Source organism: Branchiostoma floridae, chromosome 1 (genome assembly GCF_000003815.2).
Source record: "Branchiostoma floridae strain S238N-H82 chromosome 1, Bfl_VNyyK, whole genome shotgun sequence".
NCBI lineage: Eukaryota > Metazoa > Chordata > Leptocardii > Amphioxiformes > Branchiostomatidae > Branchiostoma > Branchiostoma floridae.
The window spans coordinates 14,161,599-14,183,871 of NC_049979.1; the positions used below are offsets into that span (position 1 = coordinate 14,161,599).

At 41.2% G+C, this 22,273-nt stretch overlaps 2 protein-coding genes across 4 annotated transcripts; one reads left to right on the forward strand and one right to left on the reverse strand.

The window, feature by feature from the left end:
• The first annotated feature begins 105 nt into the window (after positions 1-105).
• Positions 106-3,138, forward strand: LOC118415781. Of its 3 annotated transcripts, XM_035820618.1 has the most exons (6): positions 118-316; positions 476-548; positions 751-921; positions 1,232-1,812; positions 2,072-2,194; positions 2,549-3,138. In XM_035820618.1, the coding sequence occupies exons 3-6, from the start codon at positions 798-800 to the stop codon at positions 2,714-2,716; spliced, it is 996 nt and encodes a 331-aa protein (XP_035676511.1). In that variant the 5' UTR covers positions 118-316; positions 476-548; positions 751-797; the 3' UTR covers positions 2,717-3,138. The 3 variants fall into 3 exon arrangements, with proteins under 3 accessions (XP_035676494.1, XP_035676502.1, XP_035676511.1); XM_035820601.1 differs by lacking the exon at positions 476-548 and having other exon boundaries at positions 106-230; XM_035820609.1 differs by lacking the exon at positions 476-548 and having other exon boundaries at positions 110-230; positions 737-921.
• On the reverse strand, positions 2,907-20,611 carry LOC118415800 (CDK-activating kinase assembly factor MAT1-like). The gene is made up of 8 exons (XM_035820630.1): positions 20,354-20,611; positions 17,762-17,914; positions 17,183-17,256; positions 16,743-16,846; positions 6,882-7,022; positions 4,644-4,760; positions 4,141-4,262; positions 2,907-3,781 (listed from the first exon to the last, which is right to left on the reverse strand). The coding sequence occupies exons 1-8, from the start codon at positions 20,440-20,442 to the stop codon at positions 3,616-3,618; spliced, it is 966 nt and encodes a 321-aa protein (XP_035676523.1). The 5' UTR covers positions 20,443-20,611; the 3' UTR covers positions 2,907-3,615.
• Between the last annotated feature and the right edge of the window lie 1,662 nt (positions 20,612-22,273).

The window sequence follows — 22,273 nt, forward strand, 5'->3', positions numbered from 1 at the left end:
ATTTTACTTCGTTCTGCTGCGTTTAAATCAGGATTTCTGTGGACTTCCGGTTACTGCTGAAGGATTACTTCCGGGTCAGCATAAAGAAAACAAACAAGTCCAGCATACCGAACTCACCAGAAAGTAGCTCCTAATCGGTCAATAAATGTAGCTTGATGCCAAGAGGGGATGTACAGCCTTGCTTCAATCCCACAACATTATCTAGGATGACCTTTTTTTACTTACAAAAGGTTTGTGAGTAAAAATGTTTCACGGTTGTTTAGACAGCTACACGACAATTGGTCGTGATGACGCATGTGTCAATGTTTTGGGTGAGGTGTTATTTATTTATTTATTCAAATTGCAACAAGGGCAATACAATGTGGACACATAGGCAGCATGCTGATATCGTGACCACATACATACATATACAATACAAATCATAACGCTACACAACAATGACATAATCAAGAACTAACAACATATCATGGGTGAGGTGTTAGGTCAGAGGTGCTAGGTTTTGTGTTGTCTGGATATGCAAGACTCTTCGAGGGGTAACAAGCAGACCAGTGCTGTCAATCTGCCATTTTGAAGTAGTCTCAGTATGTTTGGTGCATGCAGTTAATGATTTCATGTTATTCATCAGGGTCTTTTTTGTGTGCATCGAAATCACAGACATCAGCAGATCAGACACTTTTTTAAAAGTTCTATTCTTCATATTTCACTTTGCCACAATTTCCCTTAATATGTATTTTAGCTCTGTTCTTGTAGATTCATCCATTGACAGACAGCCATGAACGACGTCAACAATCCCCCCTATGCCCTGCCTGTTGCATTCAATGTGGGACACCTCGGAGAACCAACAGGTGGGCATGGCACCACACCTGCCAATCAGAACCATCACTGGCCTGATGATCTCCTGGATGACACCTGCACTGATGGGTGTGTAGAAAAACCATGTTTTACCTGCTTTGTCCATCACTCTTAGGGATAAGGATAGTTATGTGTTCCCCTTTTATGCCTCATACTTACATTTGCCTTTTAGAGTAACGTTAATGTACGTTATAGCTTATCTTATGGCTTCCTTGTCCAACATGGACTGAGAGACTGAAAATCCAGCCTTGGACAAAACATACAGATTTATTACAACATAACAGTATGTGAATATTACCTTTAATATCATTAATATTAAAGTTGCTTTATCTTTGTCCCTGTTTGTTGAAAACGTGTCTTACTTGATATTTATTTGCAGATTACATAAACAAGAAAACAAGTCCCCCTGTGGTCTCCAAGCCACCCAACCAGCAAAAACAAGAGGGAGTGGTGGTGAGGGACAGCTTTGGTGCCAGGTACAACCTGCCTGTAAGATTGGTGCAGGAGACAACTGTGGTGCAGAAGGGGGCAGGACATCAGGCACACAAACAGCATGAAATGTCAAACCTTGGGGCCAACATCAAGCCACAAGTTCCAGAGGTGACAAGAGGGAGGCTAGCTTCTGCAGATTGCCCTGCTGTCAATCAATCAGAACAATCTGCACCAAAATGGCATGCAAATCCAGCAGATGCAGAGACCAGTAAAGCAGTTACAAGCCCAGCTGACCGCAGTACAGACTCAAGAGTCATCTCAGATAGGGGCAACCCACATGACAGGATGGGAACACCGGAAAAGGAACAGCTGAAGTCAGAATGGCAGACAACTATGAAACAAGACAGCAAGGTGCAGGAGGAGTGGCTCAGGTTGCAGCAGGATCGATCAGCATTCGAGTATGACAAACAGTACGAGAGGGAAAAACTGTCCGCCCTGCAACATCAGGTGCAGAGGGACAGGCAGAAGGTAATAGAGACTGCCATTGTAACCTAAATCAATGGATTCACTTTTCATGTCTTCAGAACAACATTGTTTTTTTTTTACATTGTAAACTTATTTCTTGGGACAACAAACAAGTGTATGCAGATACAGATCAATTGTCCTGTGTTTGCTAATAGAGAACTAGAATTCTATCTCTAACGTAGAAGAATGATGCAAATGTATTCATTTGATTTCTTAAGAGGACAAATTAGAATTAACACTTAGGTTTGTGTTCTTGGCCCAGCTGGCAGACAGTAGACAGCTACAGCAGGATCTGGAGCACAAGAAGCATCTGCTTGCTCAGGAGAAGGACATCATGGCCACTGACAAACATCAGCTGGAGATCCAGTGGAGGCAGCTGGCGAAGGTAAGACTGGACAAACAATATGAAAACTTAACCCTCAAGTGGGGTTATAGTACCTCCTGTGACAATGTAACAGTAAGACCTTAAATAGAGCATGCTTTGTTGCTCCACAGATCTATACTTAATGTGTTACAGCTTTGATTCTTGAGACAGTTTATTTTTCTTCTTATTTCTGGAAAAGAAGTGCTAAAACCTGAAAGGCAAAAGTTTGAATTCTGGTAGGTATTGAGAGGCCAACACTTTACCACACTTACAGAACAGAGACATACAAATTAGCTATTATCATTAAGCGATCTATTGATCATTTGATCAGTTTTAAGCAGCTAGCTTGTTTATTTTTCTCCCCAAACCTTGCAGCACAAGCAGGATCTTGCAGCAGACCGAGAGGACGTGGAGACAGAGAAGGAACAGCTGCGCAGGGAATGGCTGCTGCTGAGTGAGGAGCAGAATTTCAGACAAGACAGCAGCAAGAGGAAATACCTGCACTTTATCCGACTGAAACATCTACGAATGTTTAAATTATGAGAAGACACGGTGGCTTGTGGCTGAAGAATACATTTTGCATACCTAATCAGGAAAGCTCCAGAGAATGAATTATTGCATTTATGGGAATAGCTGCTAGAGGGCACTAATGTTACATGATTGGTGTTCATCAGATCATGAGATACCAGTAGCTCTGCATTTCAAGGTAAGAAATTTTGAATTGATTTTAAGCTTCTTTATTGTGTGACTATGGTTCATAATTGTATAAACTGTCACTGGCTGGGAAGATGCTTTAATTAGGCCTTCCACTAGTTATTGCTGCTATGTCACATTCACTATTATTCAGCATGTTTCAAATTCTGATTGTTATATTGACTACATGTACAAGTGACTTTTCAACTTTGTACTTTCAGCAGTAACAGGATGATACAAATAATTCAAACAAAAAATTTACTAAAATTATACACATTTTGTTTGCATTGCATCTTTTCTTATACAATGTACCACATATTGTGGTTCAATATATTGGCAGTACATGTATATGAAACTGCTTTATATAATAAAAAAAGTCAATACACAGTGTGTTTGTGCATCATGCATTGTATGGCCACAGTTCACTACGTATACTAGTCCAGCCTGCACTGATGTATTACCTTTCTCATCAAACTCAGTTCAGAATATGTCATGAGGCAGAAGAATACAAATAAAATTTATATACACTCGTAATGTTTTTTATAATACATGTACAGCACCAGAGGGACCTCCACAAAAGGAACAGGAGCATTGCTGGGTATGTTCCAGTCCTTGTGACTCTGCCACATGTCTCCATGACTTTTGATAATGCTTATAGTGTCTTCTTCAACTCTGGCGTGGGTACAGACCACATGATATCTTGCATTGCCTGCCACGTACAGGTATCCTAGCTGACTCCCCCCATACCCCTATTCTAGTTCCATGTCCTGCTCTTGTCCGACACTGTCGGCTGTAAGGTGAGGTACAAAGTACAGTCCACAGAAAGCCTCCTGCAGAGCTCGATGGCAGCCCAGTTTGGTTGTATAGCCTCCCGCCATGTCGGCCTGGGACGAGTCTCTCATGTGGGACATGTAGCTGTGACAGGAGAGGATACAGCATAGTAAGGGCCACGGGTTAGATAGTGTAATATCTGGACCTCAATGTCATGCTAAAGGAACTGTTTAATCAGTGCAGTCATATTTTTTTGTTTTCCACTTTTACATTTTGACCAAGGTGGGCAGAGCTATGGATTGGTCTTAAGAACAGATACATGTATTTGCAATAACAAAAAACTAGTGTTCATAAACTAATTTAGATATGCTCGATCAGTTTATATATTTTTTTCTGTTGGACTCTAGTTGGATATTAATACCATTTACCACGTTATGCCACTACAAGGATATCTGCCACAATACAATACAAAATGCACTACAAAATTTGATGTAGAGACTGACCCATTTTCCTCCAGGAGTGTAATCTGTGGTGGTTCTGGCCCTAGCAGGTCCACAGTGCCTGGTCTGTACTGGTACAGGGCTGCCTCCACTGCCTTTGGGACAGGTAGGAAGGATGTCCCTCCCTGCAGTACAACACAAAACAGATAGAGGGAAAACATTAAAGTCACAGTCCCATCCTTCCCGACCTAACTGTTTCTGGTTGTTATCTCAATTTTGCACCTAAAATTCATAGGTTTCAGTAGGCAATAACGTCAATAATCAAATATATGGATTTATAGTACAAATTTTCAGTAAAATTTCTCAAATTCTTTTCACTAATCCCATTTGTAACAATTGGCCGGTTTTGGAAAGAAAGGTTGGCCTAGCATTTGACAACAGATATTAACCTGTATGTTGATTCTGACCGATAGATTGATCAAGGAACTCAACAGTAAATCTATAGATATGTGTGTGTTGAGGCTTTGTGGTTAAACTACAAATATCCATTCTCCACCATAACCCACCCCTATCCTGATCCCAGTGGAGAACTGAGTCGTTGGTGCAGGTTTCTTCTCCATCTCCTCCTCTTGTCTGGCTGTGTGACTGGCCAACACCAGACCAGCAGGCAAGTCTGAGAACTCCTGCACAATCAAACATCACAGAGTCACTATTAAGCTGTGCAGAGGTATCGGATATGTTTACAATATTCACTCTATTATGACTATTATGATTACGTACACAAATGTTATACATCCAGTACCTCCAAATGATTCCTAAGTCAGTTATAGACTGTATCCATGTGTACTTGGTGATGGTCTTGTAACAAAAACTTAAAATTGCATATCCTTTTTTGGAGTAAGACTCGTCAAATATTTGTACTCTGCTGCTGCTTGTATATCATATAAAACAAGAAATCTTTTTAAAAAAGCTGTGCCTTGCCGCGTGGTAGGAATATCGTCAGGAAAAGGTAGGTCGGCACTTCAAGCCCGGCAAGGCAAAATGCTGTGCCTTGGCGTGCAGTAAGGATAATTTGCTTGTCTGCTAAATACGTATTATTAAAATTTTGACACTAGAAACCACGAAAATGAGAAAATCTTACGATTATATTTGAAAGGCAACACTCTGAAAATACAAATGGCATTCTGTGCCCATCATCAACCCAAAATACGATCTTTTTCACGTGTTTACGGTATAGGCCGCATGTAGCCAGTCACAAGTATGCAAATGAGCTAACTATATTTAATACCATGCAAACACCGCATGTGACCATGTTGGAACACGTTTTCAGCTGTGTTTGCCGACGAATTCCTGCCGTTAGGGAGAATTTGCGGCCTCAAAATTGATATCACAAGTGAAGCGAAGTTATAGTTGTTGTTTTACTTTCATTATTTTGAAAGAACTTTGTAGCGTCATAGCGAGATCAACCGATATGTTTGGATGACATAGCGGCGCGGAAATATATGCTTCGACGGCGTGAATTTTGAGCAAAAATACCGCAGAATTATGGTTAGAAAACCCAAGGAGCTTTTATCCTTGGAAAACCCCACATTTTATTATTTCAGGGGTCCCTGGTCCAATTTAAAAGAAATAATAAGTGTACCGTCCAAAATAAGAACGTAGCGGGTGGATTCTGCGGCTGAAAAAAATAAACGTAACTGTTACCTAAACATGCACTCTTGAAAATGCAGACCAAAAAGTCCCAAAGGTGGGTTTTCATGGTTCTGGTCGCATGACGAAAATATTCTTATATCAAATGGATGTTATAAAAAGGTAAAAGGACAATTGAAAAAAAAAAAACTTTCAGTAGGCGGGTTCGAACCGGGGTCGGCAGTGTGGCGACTAATCACGCTAACCACTACGCCATGCTAACATTCACAGTACCAACTCGTATTAACAGGTATCCAAATCTAAGGCATAACTTGAATACGTCCGTTCATTCCAAGATTCAAAGATTCTAATGTCTAATCCTCCGAAAAATGTCTAAACAACTGTTACTTATGTGAAAAGTTTGTAATGAGACGAGAGCCTGGCAAAATAATGTCGGGAAAGGCATGTTACAAGCTCTGATTGGCTGGCTGGAATCTCGGTGTGTCAATAGCCTGTTTAGGCTATAGGCACACTCAGTGTGTCAATAGCCACAGCGATATAACAAAATGATCCTAAATATTATCTATTGCGACTTCTCGTGTGACGTTTTGAGCTGGCGCTCTCCTAAACTCACGTTAGCGTTTTGCTGCGGTCTCGGAAGGCCTCTCCAACGTTTTGATGACGTCATGGCTACTTATATATTCACATACAATTTATTAGCCTGATTTGGAAATTGTTTCATCTTTATGAATAGCTAATGCAATTCTTGTTGCGAGATAATGCACTTGATTTTATGTCACTCCAAATGAATTTGGAATTTTACCATACAAACGCTTCATTTATTCAATGTAACCAAATATTAAATGCTTTTAGAACCGACCGCAAACAGAAACAAATACGTAAAATGGACGGTTTAAAATTCAACAGGGATGTACCATTGTCTGCCTGAGCCGTCAAACTTGTCCATGAGAAAGGCGATTTGGAAGGGCCTTTGAAAGGGTCTTTGGAAGAGCAAGGTTAACAGGTCCGTCCGTCCGTCCAAGGAAGAAAGCTGGCGTAAAGCCTTGCCTGGCGGCAAGGCAAAAACTGTTAAAAGATGCTGCCAGGTGAGTTTCAGGGTGTTTAACAAACTCAACTCGGAAATAAGTTTGTGATCACTTCCCCTGCTAACCTACCAGGTTGTCCAACAGCTCCTCTCTCTGTCTCATCTTCCTCTGCTTTTCCCTCCTCTCCTGCTGGACCAGCTCCTGCCTGCTGTGCTGCAGGTACGCCTGCTCCTCCTCAATCAGCTGCTCCATCAGCTCCTCATCCTTACTCTGAAACACACAGGCAGGGCTTTCATTATCATCGTTCTTCATCAATGTCATTTGATTGAATCCTGCAGCTGTACATCAGCATAACCACTGAAGTCAGAACCATAACATAAACATCAATCCTCCTTAGTAGGGCAAGAAATATTTAGTATTAGAAGTGACACACTCTTTCTCTCCTAGTTTTGTATAAGCTGCCAACTCATCCAAGAAGGCAACGCGTTTCTAATCTTTGGTTCATAGGCAAAGAAAACAACAAACAAACTACATGCCTTAGGTGACCACGGGCAGAAAAACAGGCAAACTTATACACACAGACAAGTCTCAGGACAAAGCAGATGTGAATTTTGTTAACAAGTAGCCTTTACACAATCACTGGCACTTCCTGGCAACAAGACAAGAAGAACAAGACAGTTGGCGGGTGGTCTCTGCCAATTGATTGACAAGAATGGAGTGCTGGTGTACTTCGTGGTCACCAGGCATACCCTCTCAGTTCCTTTTCACCCACTTCAATTTGCACCATTAAAGGCCAGCAATTCAAAGGTAAATGTGGTCTAGCCTATGTTCCAAAGGACAGTCCAAGTCTGCCCAATGGTTGTCTTTGTACTAAACACAAGGGATTCTGGGGGAAGAGTTTTGCCAACAGCTAAAGGTATGTCACTACAAACATGCCTAACCTTTGCACATGGCCACTGCATGAGCAGAAATGGTCCTGTACTGAGAAGTGTAGCAGGAAGTAGAGTCTGTTGAATAAATGTTCTTCTTAAATTTTTGTTGCAGCTTTGAAGAAATTTCGTTGAAAAAAGGAAACTGACCATTTGGTTTTTCATTCACCTAATTTCCCATAGTCTCTGAATTCAAAGTTAGACAGTGTGACAATTGCCCATCAATCTTGAATTCCACCTGTTCAGAGGACAGTAGACAGGTGATGCCTGTGTTCATAGTTCCCAGCTACTGTTTTACACATATCAAATTTGAACCAGAAAAAATTATTTTCTCCTAGGTTTCCTAATCACTGCTTCTGTTCTCCAAGAAAAGCAAATGGTAGAATTGAACTTTTATTCTTCTACAAACAAAGATAGAATGATTATATCATTTTCCTGTACCACCTTATTCCCTGACACCTTACCTTCAGTCTTGTGCTACCAGCAGTGTGAACAATCCATCTCTGTCAAGGTGAAAAATCCCACCCTGTTCCACCCTGAACATGATGAAGGGGTATTTTGACTTCAAAGAACAAGAACTCCATCAAAGGTGTCCTTCTTATACTCAGTATGCTGACAAGATTTCACACCCATCTTTTGTCCACAGCCGAGCAGCACTTCCTCACACAAACATTGCCAAGTTCCCATGAACAATCTGCCTTTATTAAGACATCCTACAGCCACTTAGTGCAGAGCTGCTTGAGCAATGATAGCCACTAGTCTTGTGTATGGCTCAACTACCATGAAGACTGAGGCCAAGTCAACCTTCAAGGCTTACCTTTGACTGAAGCTGTGGGTGTAGTTTTGTGCAGTATGGTTGATGTCAGAAATATGCTGCAGCAACAGTTAAACCATTTTGTGCTGATTTCCATGAAACTGTGCGGAATATATGGAAAGAGATATCTGCAGACTAAACGAGGGGTATCCCTCACTGCTAGAGACTCAGGAAAATAACAGGAATTGTTCCCTTTTAGATGAACACTACATGTCATCTTCCAATAACGCATGGTAATGTTCAGCTATACAGACATCAATATTCAATTTTCCTGTTAAGGTTTTCCCTGCTTTGTCCACCAACAAGGCATGCATTGTGGGCAGTTACTTCAACCCTTCTCATTGTTACATACAGACAAGAAGTTGATATCTACCCGACACAGCACGGCGTCAGTGTACCAACATGGCATGGTCTGGTGCCAGGAATTCACCAGTGTTTACAGTACTTGGGTTCCTGGCCTAATGGTGGGGGTGTATTTGTTGGTGCCCGATTATTTGTTTCCAGTTCTGAACCTCAAACAAACACGGGCAGTCAAGCCAGGTGAGTGAAGGACTCTTGAAGGCAATTGTCGAACACGGCAATCCCCTTCTTACCTGGACAAGGCAAAACACCTGGTGGACAGGTAGATGAAAGTTCCTGTCCTCAGGTGTAAACTGCTCAGGTGTGAATGTCTCAGGCGTAAACTCCTGTCACTTCTGTCTGGCTCATGGCACCAACAAGGTCACGCCGGACTCCCAGCACACCAAGCGTGACATATGGGGAAGGCTTGGACAAGATGTTATTTATCACTTTCCCACCACTGGACAAGTCACACAACCTGATACCGTCTAGCTTTCCATCTAGATGTATCACTTATAGACAACTAAGAAAGACCACTTTCAACATTAGACAAAGGGAATCTGGCAATTTAGTTCGAAGAGTAAACTTGATATGTTTTTGGCAAGGACCTTGACTCTTGAGGAGTTGGTACCCAAGCTGGAATCATAGATTGGAGTATATATATTGGTAGCTTGTCCAGGAAGAAATCCTTTATAGCATCAACATCCAGGACTCAAAACATCTCCCTGTGCCAGCACCAATATGAGGTGGTATATACATTGTTGTACTGTATGGCACATGCCCTTGTAAGTTGTTATCATTTAACCTGCTCCCTTATCCCATAATCAATAGAGAATTGGTAGCCAAATGCCTACTTTAGCGTGCTTAGTAGTAGTCCTCTATGTTCTGCTGCTGTAGTGGGCTGGACACCCTTCAGTGTACTTAAGGCTAAAAAAGGTCTGTGGGAAAACTTTGAGTGACAGGAAAGGATTTATAGTTTAGGTTTTGGGTAATCTAATAAGGGCTAAGGAAACACCACAGGAACGTCACCTCAGATGACACATATTCACTAACATGTCATGCTTCTGTTATTTTCCTGGACACAATATCAACCTTTTCCTGTAGAAGGATATTGACAAAACAGCAACCATACTAGTAGCATTCTACTAATGTAAACTTCCTAGATGATGCTTACTCATATTCAACTCTTTAGTCCCTTATGGTATCCTGCCATCACTCAGCATTTGTCATTGTACCTTACTGCACCATATTTGAGTGCTCTCTGTCTTCACATACAAATGGAGAAAGTGTTCTATACTGTCTTGCTATGGGTATGAGCTCTTTAACAGTAAGTGCTTTTCCTAGTTCCCCATAAAGACTGGTTACAAAAACCATGACCAGGGTAGCAACAAAGTATGAACGAGTGTCCATTTACATATACCGTTATTCCCTATAAAGTCTGGTTACAGAGACCTGACTGTGTCTCCACATGCTGCTATGGTTCTGTCTACACAGTAGATTACCCCACATCAGCCCAATGGAGACATGTAGATAAAGAAGGACACTAAAGTCAACTTTCTGTAACTCTCCACCAATAAATGTAGGCATTTTCCGAATCACAACCAAATTCTTGTGCAAGATGTCAAGCCTTGATTTAGTCTACTGTAGGTGGCAGCTACTACGCTGACGGCACTAAGTGTTAAATATTATGGTTACATTCATGGGCACCCACAGTATTTTGAAACAGTGATTTCAGAGAGGGATCACACAAATACGTGTTGGTGGCAAATTGCTGATAAGGCCAAGAATGTTGAACAAAAACTTTCTTATCTGTGAAAACAAACCGTTTCAAAGCCCTTTACCTAATAAATAGAAGAACTAAATTCTCCCTGTCATGCCCCAACCCTGCTGTAACTGTAGCTGGCAACACTCCCACATTGTGCCATTATATATCCTACTTCTCTTCAGGGTCACAGAATAAGAGACCACCCTCATCTATTACTGTAGACACACCTTCATCGTGCCCCTGCTTATTTTGGTCCATCTAATCTTTAATGCCCGGATTAGATATTTACATTCAACTGGAGTGCTTACATATAGAATGATTCAAAAAGAAAACTGCCTACAGAGGGCCAGTGACACTATGTAAACTGTTTAGAGTGGCCCCGTCTGCGGTCAGATCTTTCAACAGCTAAGAGCAGAAAACTTGCCCATGTTGGTAAACACCACTAATTGCAGGGTTACAAATTACCAGGTAAGGGTACACCTAGGGGCTGGGGATAATGGGTGGGCATGTTACGCGATACAGCTGAACCACGGCTACTTTCATCGCAGGAATTCACCTCTGCGTCGCTGCCCTGCCGGTGGCCAAGTTTGCAGAGGTGTGAGAACAAAAGCAACTCGTGCGCTGCTTACAAGGAGTGAGAGTTTCCGTAGGTGGCAGAGTTTATCCCCTATCAAGTGATGCTAAGTAATAATACCACATGGGTCACAGTTAGAATTACTGCTGTCTTTGTGCCATGCCAGATTACCTAACTCAAACTTTCCAGACTGTTTCCCCAAGACGATCTTAGATTATGTCTTAAGCTGTTGAAAAAAGGGTGGCTTGACTCTTGTCATGCAAGGAGGATAAGTGGCAGATGTAGGTGGCTTGCTGAAGAATGGATTCAAAATAGACCCAACACTGAGTCACAAGTTTCTTTTCACAGATTCTGATCTACTAGTCACCTTTTGGGTTTTACTTCTCTCATTTCCTACAGTACTGTATATAGTTAAGGTAAAAGTGTATAATGCCTCAATTTCAAGAAGAAAGAATTGGTTTCTAAATTTTGTTAATCTAGTAGGTGGCTTGCTGAAGAATGGATTCAAAATAGACTCAACACTGAGTCACAAGTTTCTTTTCACAGATTCTGATCTACTAGTCACCTTTTGGGTTTTACTTCTCTCATTTCCTACAGTACTGTATATAGTTAAGGTAAAAGTGTATAATGCCTCAATTTCAAGAAGAAAGAATTGGTTTCTAAATTTTGTTAATCTATACTAGCCTCCATAGCAGGCTCTCTGGGACCTTTTTTGGGCTCATAATACACTTTTGCTGGCCATTTCTATTTGTACTCGGTCGCTGATCGCTGGCGTTTTCTGATTGCCGGCCTCCAAGAGCCTGCATCCAAACGGCGCATGAAAGTAATATTAAAAAACGATTAGACATTCATCTGCCCTATTAACATATACGTTAGGAATAATTCACAACTCCGTGAGAGACAATTCGCATGTCGGCTGCAAGCATTTTACAACTCGGGCGGCACGCACAGCCCAGCCGACATCTGGTCATTTGCATACAGCATGCTTGTTAACCAATGCGCCGCCACCGTACATCCGGGAACTCCTTTTTGCTGGCATCGTGACATTGCTGGTGTTCCAAACGTTGTACGACGAATTTTCCGAAATATCATGAATGGTTAAAGATGTTTTTTTTTACGCTAGGTTCGCGAAAATGCCATATTTTCCTGACTTAGAGACAAAATTAGAGAATTGTCGGGTCAGTGCACACGGGGCGTGACAGCGCTCTGTTCGGTGGAGATGCGTGCAGTTTATTAGCCGTCCACGGCAGGCAGGAAATTCGTACCTCCTAGTTAATCGCCCTAATCGTTTTTTAATATCACTTTCATGCGCCGTTTCCATGCAGGCTCTTGGAGGCCGGCAATCAGAAAACGCCAGCAATCAGTGACCGAGTACAAATAGAAATGGCCAGCAAAAGTGTATTATGAGCTAAGGAGGCTAAATCTATACCACCTTTCCAACTATCAACATGTCCATTTGTTACCTATCAGACTCCATGGACATATATTGTTTAGCCTGTTTCTCCTTTTTTACTGCAAGTAGTTTTAAGTAAATCAAATATAAGTGGATGGTAACAATTCAATACTAATTTGTACCTTTAAGACCTTTATGTTGTCATTCCAACTTTTGTACATCAGTACAAAAATTATGTATGTAGCTACCTGCAAATGTAGTGGCAAGCCACATCAAAATATAATGGTCTGTCACCACTGTCCTCACCACTCCTAGCTACCCCTCCACACATAGGGGGCCCACCATGGAGGCACAGGTGTGTCTCTACCATCTTCACCTGACTCTGGTAAGCATCAACTTCACCTCTCTCACCCTGCGTAGGTGGAGAGTTTAGAGTATATGCCGAGTGGGTGTGAACCATAGGACCTGCATTGTGATCATGATGGAGAGGTTTTAAACAGAACCACAGGAGCGAGTGTGGCCAGCACAGGGCACAGACCTGCACAGGTACATGGCACCTGTGGTGCTGGTGGGATGGCAGTGTCAGAAACATGCAGAAGTATTATGGCTTCCACTTTACTTTCCGAATTCGATCTGATTCACCTGGACTGATTGTGAGGAGGTTGCAGTCCAGTTTGGATGACACGAAAACACCACAATTTTCAAGGTTCTCTCCTGTGCTATACTACCGGGGTAGTAGTCAAAAGAGGTGGTCACCCAAAAAACACACAGACAAAAAATGTTACTGTTAACATTAATGAATGTTTAGTGGTGGCCTTAGAGAAACCACAGGGTGGGAGGGAAAGTCACCTGGCAAATCCTGTAGTGTAATTTGGCATAAGTATGTGGCATTTCTGCCAATAAGCCAAGCTGGCTTACACTAACTCTTGCTTAATGGCATCTCAAGCAGTTGCCTCAAGAGTGCAATAGTCTGTAAGAGTTTTATCCCCTTGTATACCCTGGAACTAACAGTGTAGCCACGACATGGAGCAATGTGTAGCCAAACTCAAACAACCCCAAATGAACCCTACTGCAGGCAGAGCTCACTTAATAGCCAGACTGCCCTGATTTTAATATCAAATACTAGTATAGCATGATGCGTAGATTTTACTAGAGCAATATTGAATTCCAATATTACATGTTGATATTAACCAACACTAATTAGTGTGTTCCTTCCTTTTGTGTTGTATAGAACAGACCTGACTGAAAGTTTGTTCCCAATTTACACCTGTTGGTAGAGAGCCTGAATCTGGCTTACATTGTGCGATAATGCTGCTAAAAAATAGTCCACAAAATAAGCCATGATCGTATGCAGTAGTCTTGTTACAGATAATACTACAGGTAAAGATGGCTCCAAGCCTTTGTTACAGAAACAGAAAGAAAAGTTACTTGTACTGCCACAAGGAACTACAAGGGTCTGAAAGAGTGAACAAAGCTTTCCTGGGCAAGGACAAAAGTTTACAGTCCAGAAACCAGAGATGTGTTTGTCACTTCATCCCAGGAAGCTGAGGGGCAAACCGAGCTGTGCTCCAAACAGGAACAGACTCAGACATGCTGGGAAACAAACGTGAACTTCTTGAACCTTTGAGTTTGGAGATGGATGGAGGCTCTGAGCTGAGGGTCACCACCGGGGACTAAAGATACCTTCTGGAACAGCTGACAAATTACCAACAAACCACAAACGGTTAAACCTATTCACAGAGTCCTCCTGAAGTCATCACTACATCACACTCCCAGGAAGAGGAAAACTCACCACAGAGCCTGAAATCACACTCACGTATAAATAAAATAACATAACAGAATATATCATAACAGAATATATCCATTCCATTTACTTGTAACCCCATTCCTGTAATAAAATGGGCCTAGATGTCTTTATTGTGAATAAAGCCACTTTATAGCCATCACCTTGGCAACCATGAAGTGCACCTCTACCCACACTGTGCAGGTGGACAGTTTAGAGTATACGCCAAGTATATGATGATGACCGTAATTGGCACTGATAAGCGAATTTGGATTCATTAGTGAGATGATTAAGAAATGGCCAAGTTCATGGCCTGTCCAGGCCTGTCATTATGGTTGGCCTGTCCAGGACTGGAGTCAACATGTGAATGACAGGTCCCCACTGTTTGTTTACAGCATGGCCTGTGTTTACCAAAGGTGATACTGTAGCCCCAATACCAGGCTGCCCAGCAAACACTAACATTTACAAGATCTTTTCTTTGTGTGAAAAGTACCCGATGAAAGCTTGGAGGAAGTATAGGGAATTACCCACATATCCTGTGATATCTGCAAGAAACATTCCCACAGTGCAGACCTAGCAGTTTTTACTACCTACCAATGTGTCTCCAAATCAGCTACACAATTATTGATACGTTGATATAAAATCCTTGTGAGATTATACTGAAGCATTGCACACAATTGTTACAAGGTGATGTAAGAACCAGTATCTAAGTGCAATTATATAACTTCTAAGTGCATCATTGAAGGTTCTTACTCACATAAGTGTTAGTATTAAGTCTTCACTTAGTCCCTAATTGGTGTGAAAGCACCAGAGCTGAAGCATTAGAATGAGTCTTGACGAGCCATAACTTAATGATGCCACTATGCTACTGATGGGCACGTGTACATGCAAACATGTGGTCAATATCTTTCTGATACAAGAATGAGCAAGCTAAAAAGTAACTACTATTACAGATGACAGTCACTTCAGAGTTACCTGTCCTCCCTAATCAGGCCCCTGCAGAAGTTTGTTTATTTAAGGCTGAACAAGTGATGACAAACAGGAGGACCTGCTGACAGAAGGGGACTGACAGACCCTCATAACCATTGGGATTTTCCATGTCAATTTTGTGTTTGTGTTGGACTCCTGAAGCATAGATATGTATCCTATAGCTTTGGGTATGAAAAGTGACAACAATGATACCGGTAACATTATCAGAGCTTTGTTGTCTGTCAGTGATATGCTTCACAGTTACACACATAAATTACAAGACAAATAAATGAAGAAAAAAACATGCAAATTCTTAGACTATGTATATTATAACAGTGCTACATTTGTATAACATTGAGTGATAGGAGACTCACTCACTCACTCACTATCCATTGAGAGGAGAACATGAAAAGAACAACAGGAAAGAATGAAGCAAGATAAAGAAAACTGTTGAACCTAATGAGTCAGTAAAGAAACAGTGGGCCATGTGGATATGGTATCTGTTGTTAAGACAAGATAAGAACATGTCAATAATATTTACACTGAGGCATTCCAGCATCTTGCTGGGTGTTGAGCAGTGGTCAACAATGGCGGGGGCTACTGTGTACTGTCACACAAGGTGACTTGAACCATGTGGTAACAGAAGCTGTGATACAATGTACTATATGAAGTGGTCCTTCGTGTACTGTTGGGTAATGCAGTCTTGGTGATTTCAACCCATAGAAAATGTGTCTCTGTGATCCCATTTAGGGGACAAAAACTTTTCTGACGACAAATGTAAAGTTAGCAACCAACCCTGATCAGTCGTGAGAAACACCAGACACCTGAGTGATCTCCGCCCAGCTTATACATGTAGCAAGACAGCCAACACCTGTCCTGGCATGCCATTATCAGAATAAAATTGTTGTTTTCTCTCCCTGGATGAAGTTGTCTGTAATGACAAGTACAATAAACACACGCACTGCCTCCATGTAGGGCGCTCCTTCATGTGAGATCAGATTCTGCCTGTCCAATTTAGGGAAGAGGAGAAAAGAGGTCATGTTTTGTAAACATACAACCTGCTGTGTACAGGAGGACCTCTCCAGCTGACATCCTGCTGGGACCTGCTATCTCCGATGACTCCACTCAGACTGGGCTAATAGAGGTGGCGACATGGGGTAAGGAGTACCAGAGATGTTTGTAGGGATAAGCAGTAGCCACCTGTAGAGATAGAGGGTAAAGGGGTAGGTGGAGGAGGGGGGTGGAGCATACCACACATGTCACAGGGATAACCTGCCATCTGTGGTTGGAGTGACGTGAAGGGAGAGGAGGAAATGGATACACATGATACATCACCTTCATACTCACACCATACTACTCACACCATGGAGGGATGTAAAGTTTAGCATGTGTAAGGAAGGGATGAGATCAGGACAGCAGCTCACCAGTTTGCTCCTGTTCCTCTGGATATTGGACTTGTTACTTTTCTGGTATTCTTCCACCTTCTTCTTGGTCAGCTCCATATCAATGTTGTTGGATAGGTTGAATACTGCAAAATGTAAAAAAAAAAACAGTATTGTGACAAAAATTGTCTGATGGCACTGCAGTACCAAGGACACAATTTACATGAAAAAAACAGTTGTAGTAACTTGTACTCAAATCTGACACATCATGAGTTCACAGTCATGCAAGGGACATTATTAACAGAATGGTACAGTCAAAATATCAGTAATTATTGAATGTTACATCTTCGTATCTCTCAAAACATGTGCCTTAAGCTTGAGAAAATAATGGTGGCCACCTAACACAAAGAAGAAGAAGAAGAAAAGAACACAGACAGAGATAATGTACTGCAGAATAAATGGCCACACAAGACTTTGCTTACTGATAGTTTCCACCTCCTCCAGGTAGTCATTATATTCCCTGAGACTTGTGAACTCCTCCTCCTGTCTGTTGTAGCTAGAAAATAGGGGGGAAATTATGTGACTATAATCAAGTAGTCAACAGTACTAACAATATTACATGTACATATTTATAGATGACTACAAATCATCTTATCTACAATACCATGATACATACTTGATCACAACAAATCATCATAATTTGCAGCTCCTAGTTTGACATTATCGATAGTTCATGTTAATTACTATATTGCTTTAGCTAACATTTTGATATACTCAAGCTACAAGTTGATGTGATGCTCTAACTGAGGCCTTTGTCCAGTACCCTATTAAGAAGTTACCTCAGCCCATGTTGACATCCCTTCAAACTTCCCTTAACATTGTATCAATTCTGGTCAGATCTCTGTGGTTACAGAAAATATATTGTATACTTTATAATAATAATAATAATAATGAATGGTTTTTATTTTGCATCAAGCGACAAACAATAACATACAATGGCAGCCTTCATACTTTGTGTTATTGATATTTGTAAAGAGACAAATTCAGAAACTTATCAATACATTTTCAATATTCTTTTCCTGATATCCACTTCCTTATCGACGAATGGGTCTTCAAACTGCTGTATCCTGAATGTGTTCCTCCTGAGGGAGATGTTACATTCTGGGCACGTCCCTGAGCCTCGGGCAAACAGTGTCTCCACACAGTTCTCACATCTGCAGCATGAAGGAAGCAAGTTACATGTTCATGCAGTTAATGCAGATCATGTCTTGACACAATCTTGTCACCTACACACGTCTCGACAAATATTACAGTTCTTTGTTTCCTTTAAGAAAATTGCTTAACTTTCTGCAGCATTTACAAATCGACTTAAAAGTACTTGCTTAAAGACAAACCATGGATGTATGATACGTCCACTATGCACACATGAACAACCCAGTACTGTAAATGCATTTAAGTTCAAGGGCATTATATGTCTACAGTTTTTACAGTGATCTCTTCACTGGGAACTTAAAACTGCCGGAAAAATTTTTGTTCTTCCTTCTGCCTGCCCCCCTTGTGTAAGCACTACATCATACATCACGTAACATTACATATGTTTGTTTGTTTGTTTATTTATTTATCCAGGGGTACATGTCGCCTGGCCAGCGTTTTTCAAAGATCCCTGGGGGGAAACCCCGTACATACATAACAATAATCAATGACAATATAAAATTAAATAACTGGTAACTTGGCAAGAATCGACAAAGAATAACGCAATTTAACTAAGACAAGATAAGGCAAATCAATTGTACAACGTTAATCCTAATATAACTCCAAATCATAAGTGAAATCAAGTAAGTAATGGGAATTTGCATACCAATGTGAACAGAAAAAGACATGACGGATTACATTTCAGACCATTAGGCCACACCAATTTAATTTCTTGGTTCACAGATTTTTTCATAAAAAATATGGAGCGAGAGGGCGAAATAAAAATAAAAAGAAAAATTGTAAAATGGTTGGGGTAAAGGTAACGGCTGATCCAAAACAAAAAGAATAAAAAGTTTTCAGCTTGAAAAAAGTACAAAAATACTATTACTGTACAGTAACAGCACCTGTACCCACACTTTAAGGAGCTTATAATATAAAGGCCAATTTGCTACACCAGAAATTTGGTTAATGGTTTCAGTTATGGTGAAAATTTGCTGAGTGGTAATTTTTATTTTTATTTTTTTTTCCAAAAAATTGGAGCGAGCGAATCCGTGAACCAAGAAATTAAATTGGTGTGGCCTTATCATATGCATTCAGAGTACGTTAGGCCTGATCATATAAACGTTTTAAACTGTGATAGTGTTTCTCGCGATCTTAATTGGGACGAAAGGGAGTCCAGAGCACGCCCTTAAGTATGAAAAAGCTTCTTTCTGTGTTCGGATTTGGCTTTAGGGAGCAGGAGTCACCTTGTGATCTAAGGCGGGTGTTGTGCGTGTGTATTTCTGAGAGTTGGGAGAACAATGCAGTAAGATGGGGAGGGGTCATGCCGGTAAGTGCCTTGAAAACGAGCGTTGCCTTACTTCTTCTGTGTACATCGGCTATTTGGACCCATCCAAGACTACGCAAGACGTTTGATGTAGAAGTATAATGATCGCACCCCAAAATCACGCGGCCAGCTCTATTTTGGAGTTTCTGCAGTTTATCCAGACTTCCTTTACCCCCTTGATCCCAGATAGTACTGCAATACTGTATGTGTGGGAGAAATAGGGCTTTGTAAATTGTGAGCAACGCCTCTCTATCCAGGTAGTGTTTAAGGTACTTCATTATTCCGATTATTTGGGCAAGCTTTTTGTTGAGATGATCAAAGTGATCATGCCAATTTAACATGTTGTCGATTATGACTCCAAGATACTTAAATTTATCAACTTGATCCAGAGTAATCCCAGCTAAAGTAATATCTAATTCAGTGTTTATGTCGTTTGCCCTTGACGAACCCACTAACATCGTTTTACATATGACTATTCTGTCCGTCTGTTATAGAACCCTTGCTGTTTTGCTAGTAGGTCATTTCTGACTGGCTATGCATCAAGTTGTAATATGGGTTCAAGGGCCACCAACTGACCAGTCCAAATGGTCCAGACCTTTTGGCCTAGCGGTTAAGGTGCTGGGTTTCTGAACTGGCAGCCTGGGTTTGATTCTTGGGAACCAAGAGACTGTTTCTACTCGCCTCTGATGTCTCAAAGTCAAGTCAAGGACTCATATTTTACCATCACTACCTTGATACCGCATACAAGACTGAAACTGGACAGGGTTTTCCGAAAACCCAGAAGGCATCTGCCTGTTGTGTCCTGATCACTACAGCAGTTAGTTACTTATATAGTGCTATCGCAACCTTTTAACCACTGCGAATACTCCATTTTCTCCTTACTGCAAAATCACTGCGTTTTTGCTCCTTGGTTTACAGTAACGTGTCTACCCAAATGAGTCTCTACTCTACTCTAAAAAGTAAACAAACAACTGTGGGGAGGGGGGTGAATTTCTGTAGATGGGAACTTTATTTCCCAAATTAGAATTATATAATCACACCTTGATAAAAATTTTGTACGTGCAAACATAAACTGCGTCAACGACATGATAACGGTATTGCATATAATGACATCTGACAGGACGAGTCCACTCACAGCGTGTGTCCACAAGTGTTGACCATCAGCACCATGGACGGGTTTCGGTATTTGGTGGTCTTACAGCGCGGGCAGATGGCCTCATCCATGTTGACAGCGGTTCTTTGGACAACACTGGAGTAAGTGTTACAACTGCAGAGTCATTACAACAGAACAGAGACCAGAAAGATCTGATATAACGTTATAGCCAAAATCTCGCTAGTCTACACATGGGCGCTGCCATCTTGGTTACAATGCATGATGGGAAGTTGGGGACTGGTGAACTTTTAGCCGAGCCATCCTCCGTCCTCTTGGGCAATCACCTCCCCGTTCAGACTCATGTCATGGTTCATCGATGGACATGCCTACTAATAAATGAGTTCGTTAGGTACTTTTGTAAGTACCACATTAACATAACGGATTTCCTTTTGATACGCATCATTGCTCGACGTAGTTGCGCTCCACCGTTAAAAAAAAACTACGGATTTGGTGCTCCACCGTTAACGTTAACTTCTGAACTTTTCCGGAAAGTGTGGAAAATAATTTGTGAGTACTACGAGTTAAAGCTGGTTCACCTTTATTCGTGGGGTAACCTATATCAGTTGCATCTAAAATCGAGATATTTAGGGATATCAAGTCAACATATGGTGGTTTCATACAGCATACAGCAATACTTTGCAAATATTGCAATTTGAAACCAACCTCCGTCGACTTGATATCCCAAAATATCCCGTTTTTAAATACAACGGATATAGGTTACCCCGCGGATAAAGGTGAATTAGCGTTATATTTATAACGGATTTGAAATGTCTCTCTGTTTTGTAGCCAAAAAAATATTTTGATTGCTTTTTACTTCACACAGATAATTAGAAATCCGAGAGACTCTCCCATGGAAACATCTAGAAAATATGTTCATATGTGACCGTACAACTTCATACAATTTATTAAGGTTGCTTGGAAGCAACTCAGTTTTACTCTCTTTTCTTTCTTTTCTTTTCTTTTTTTTTTTTTTTTTTTTTTTTTTTTGCTGTTGTTGTCCTTTTTGCTTTTGAGCAGCACTTGATGTGTGCAATATGTGTACAGATGTATTTGAAAGTGAGGATATTGAGTTCTGTTCCCACCCACTGCAAATCCGTGGGCTGACCTGTGTAGTTTGGTGTCCAGCTGAGACCACTTGTGTGCAGTTTTGACGTTCCACAGCTCCAAGTTTGACGCTCCACAGCACACGCCGTGAGCACCAACCACAAACTTCCGGTTCTACAGCACGGAGTGATGATACTTCCGACACCTGTCCTCGCCGTACCACAAAATATACAACTTCGGCGGTGAAGAAAGTTACTGCCGCCATCCTATTATAGGCCATTTATGGAATTATAAAAGAAAAATCGTTAAAGAACACCTAACTTTATTTTGCAACAATAAGTGCATTTGATTTATGATAAAAGAAGACGTAAAACACCTTTAAAACAGCTACAATCTCCACCAATACGGTGTGCCCTTCCGTCGACACGTGCGTCCGAAACAAACAGGATGCGAAAATAAACAGTACGTAATTGCACCCCCGCGCCGCAAGTGAGGACATACCGATTGCGGGCGTCTCTTTTAGGTGGTTACTCTTCAAGCAGGGGTTAGGCCCAGGCTTTTCTGTTGGCCTTTCTATTTTCTGGCGGGCGGACGATAAGAAAAGCTGACAAGATAAAACGCCCAATAGAAATGTCTAAAAAGAAAAAGAAAACAAGCCCGACCCTAACTTCTTTGCTGACATTGTGGTGCCCACACAGTACAAACTCTCATCTCCATGCAGATGGGAAGGAAAACCATTTATCTCAATTATCAATCATTTGGGCTGTTTAATGATGTGGATTATCCGGGTGTTTTAGCCAGGATCTCAGCATGTGTGTAATACCTTATTGGCATAGGGGTCATTAAAACATAAGCAAA

Coding starts and splice junctions, on each gene's coding strand:
- LOC118415781 (XM_035820601.1), top strand. CDS start 798: ATGCCCTGCCTGTTGCATTCAATGTGGGACACCTCGGAGAACCAACAG. Junction 922..1,231: donor GATGACACCTGCACTGATGG/GTGTGTAGAAAA, acceptor ATTTATTTGCAG/ATTACATAAACAAGAAAACA. Junction 1,813..2,071: donor TGCAGAGGGACAGGCAGAAG/GTAATAGAGACT, acceptor TTCTTGGCCCAG/CTGGCAGACAGTAGACAGCT.
- LOC118415800 (XM_035820630.1), bottom strand. CDS start 20,442: ATGGATGAGGCCATCTGCCCGCGCTGTAAGACCACCAAATACCGAAAC. Junction 16,847..17,182: donor GGAGGAGGTGGAAACTATCA/GTAAGCAAAGTC, acceptor TACATTTTGCAG/TATTCAACCTATCCAACAAC. Junction 3,782..4,140: donor ACACTCCTGGAGGAAAATGG/GTCAGTCTCTAC, acceptor CTCCTGTCACAG/CTACATGTCCCACATGAGAG.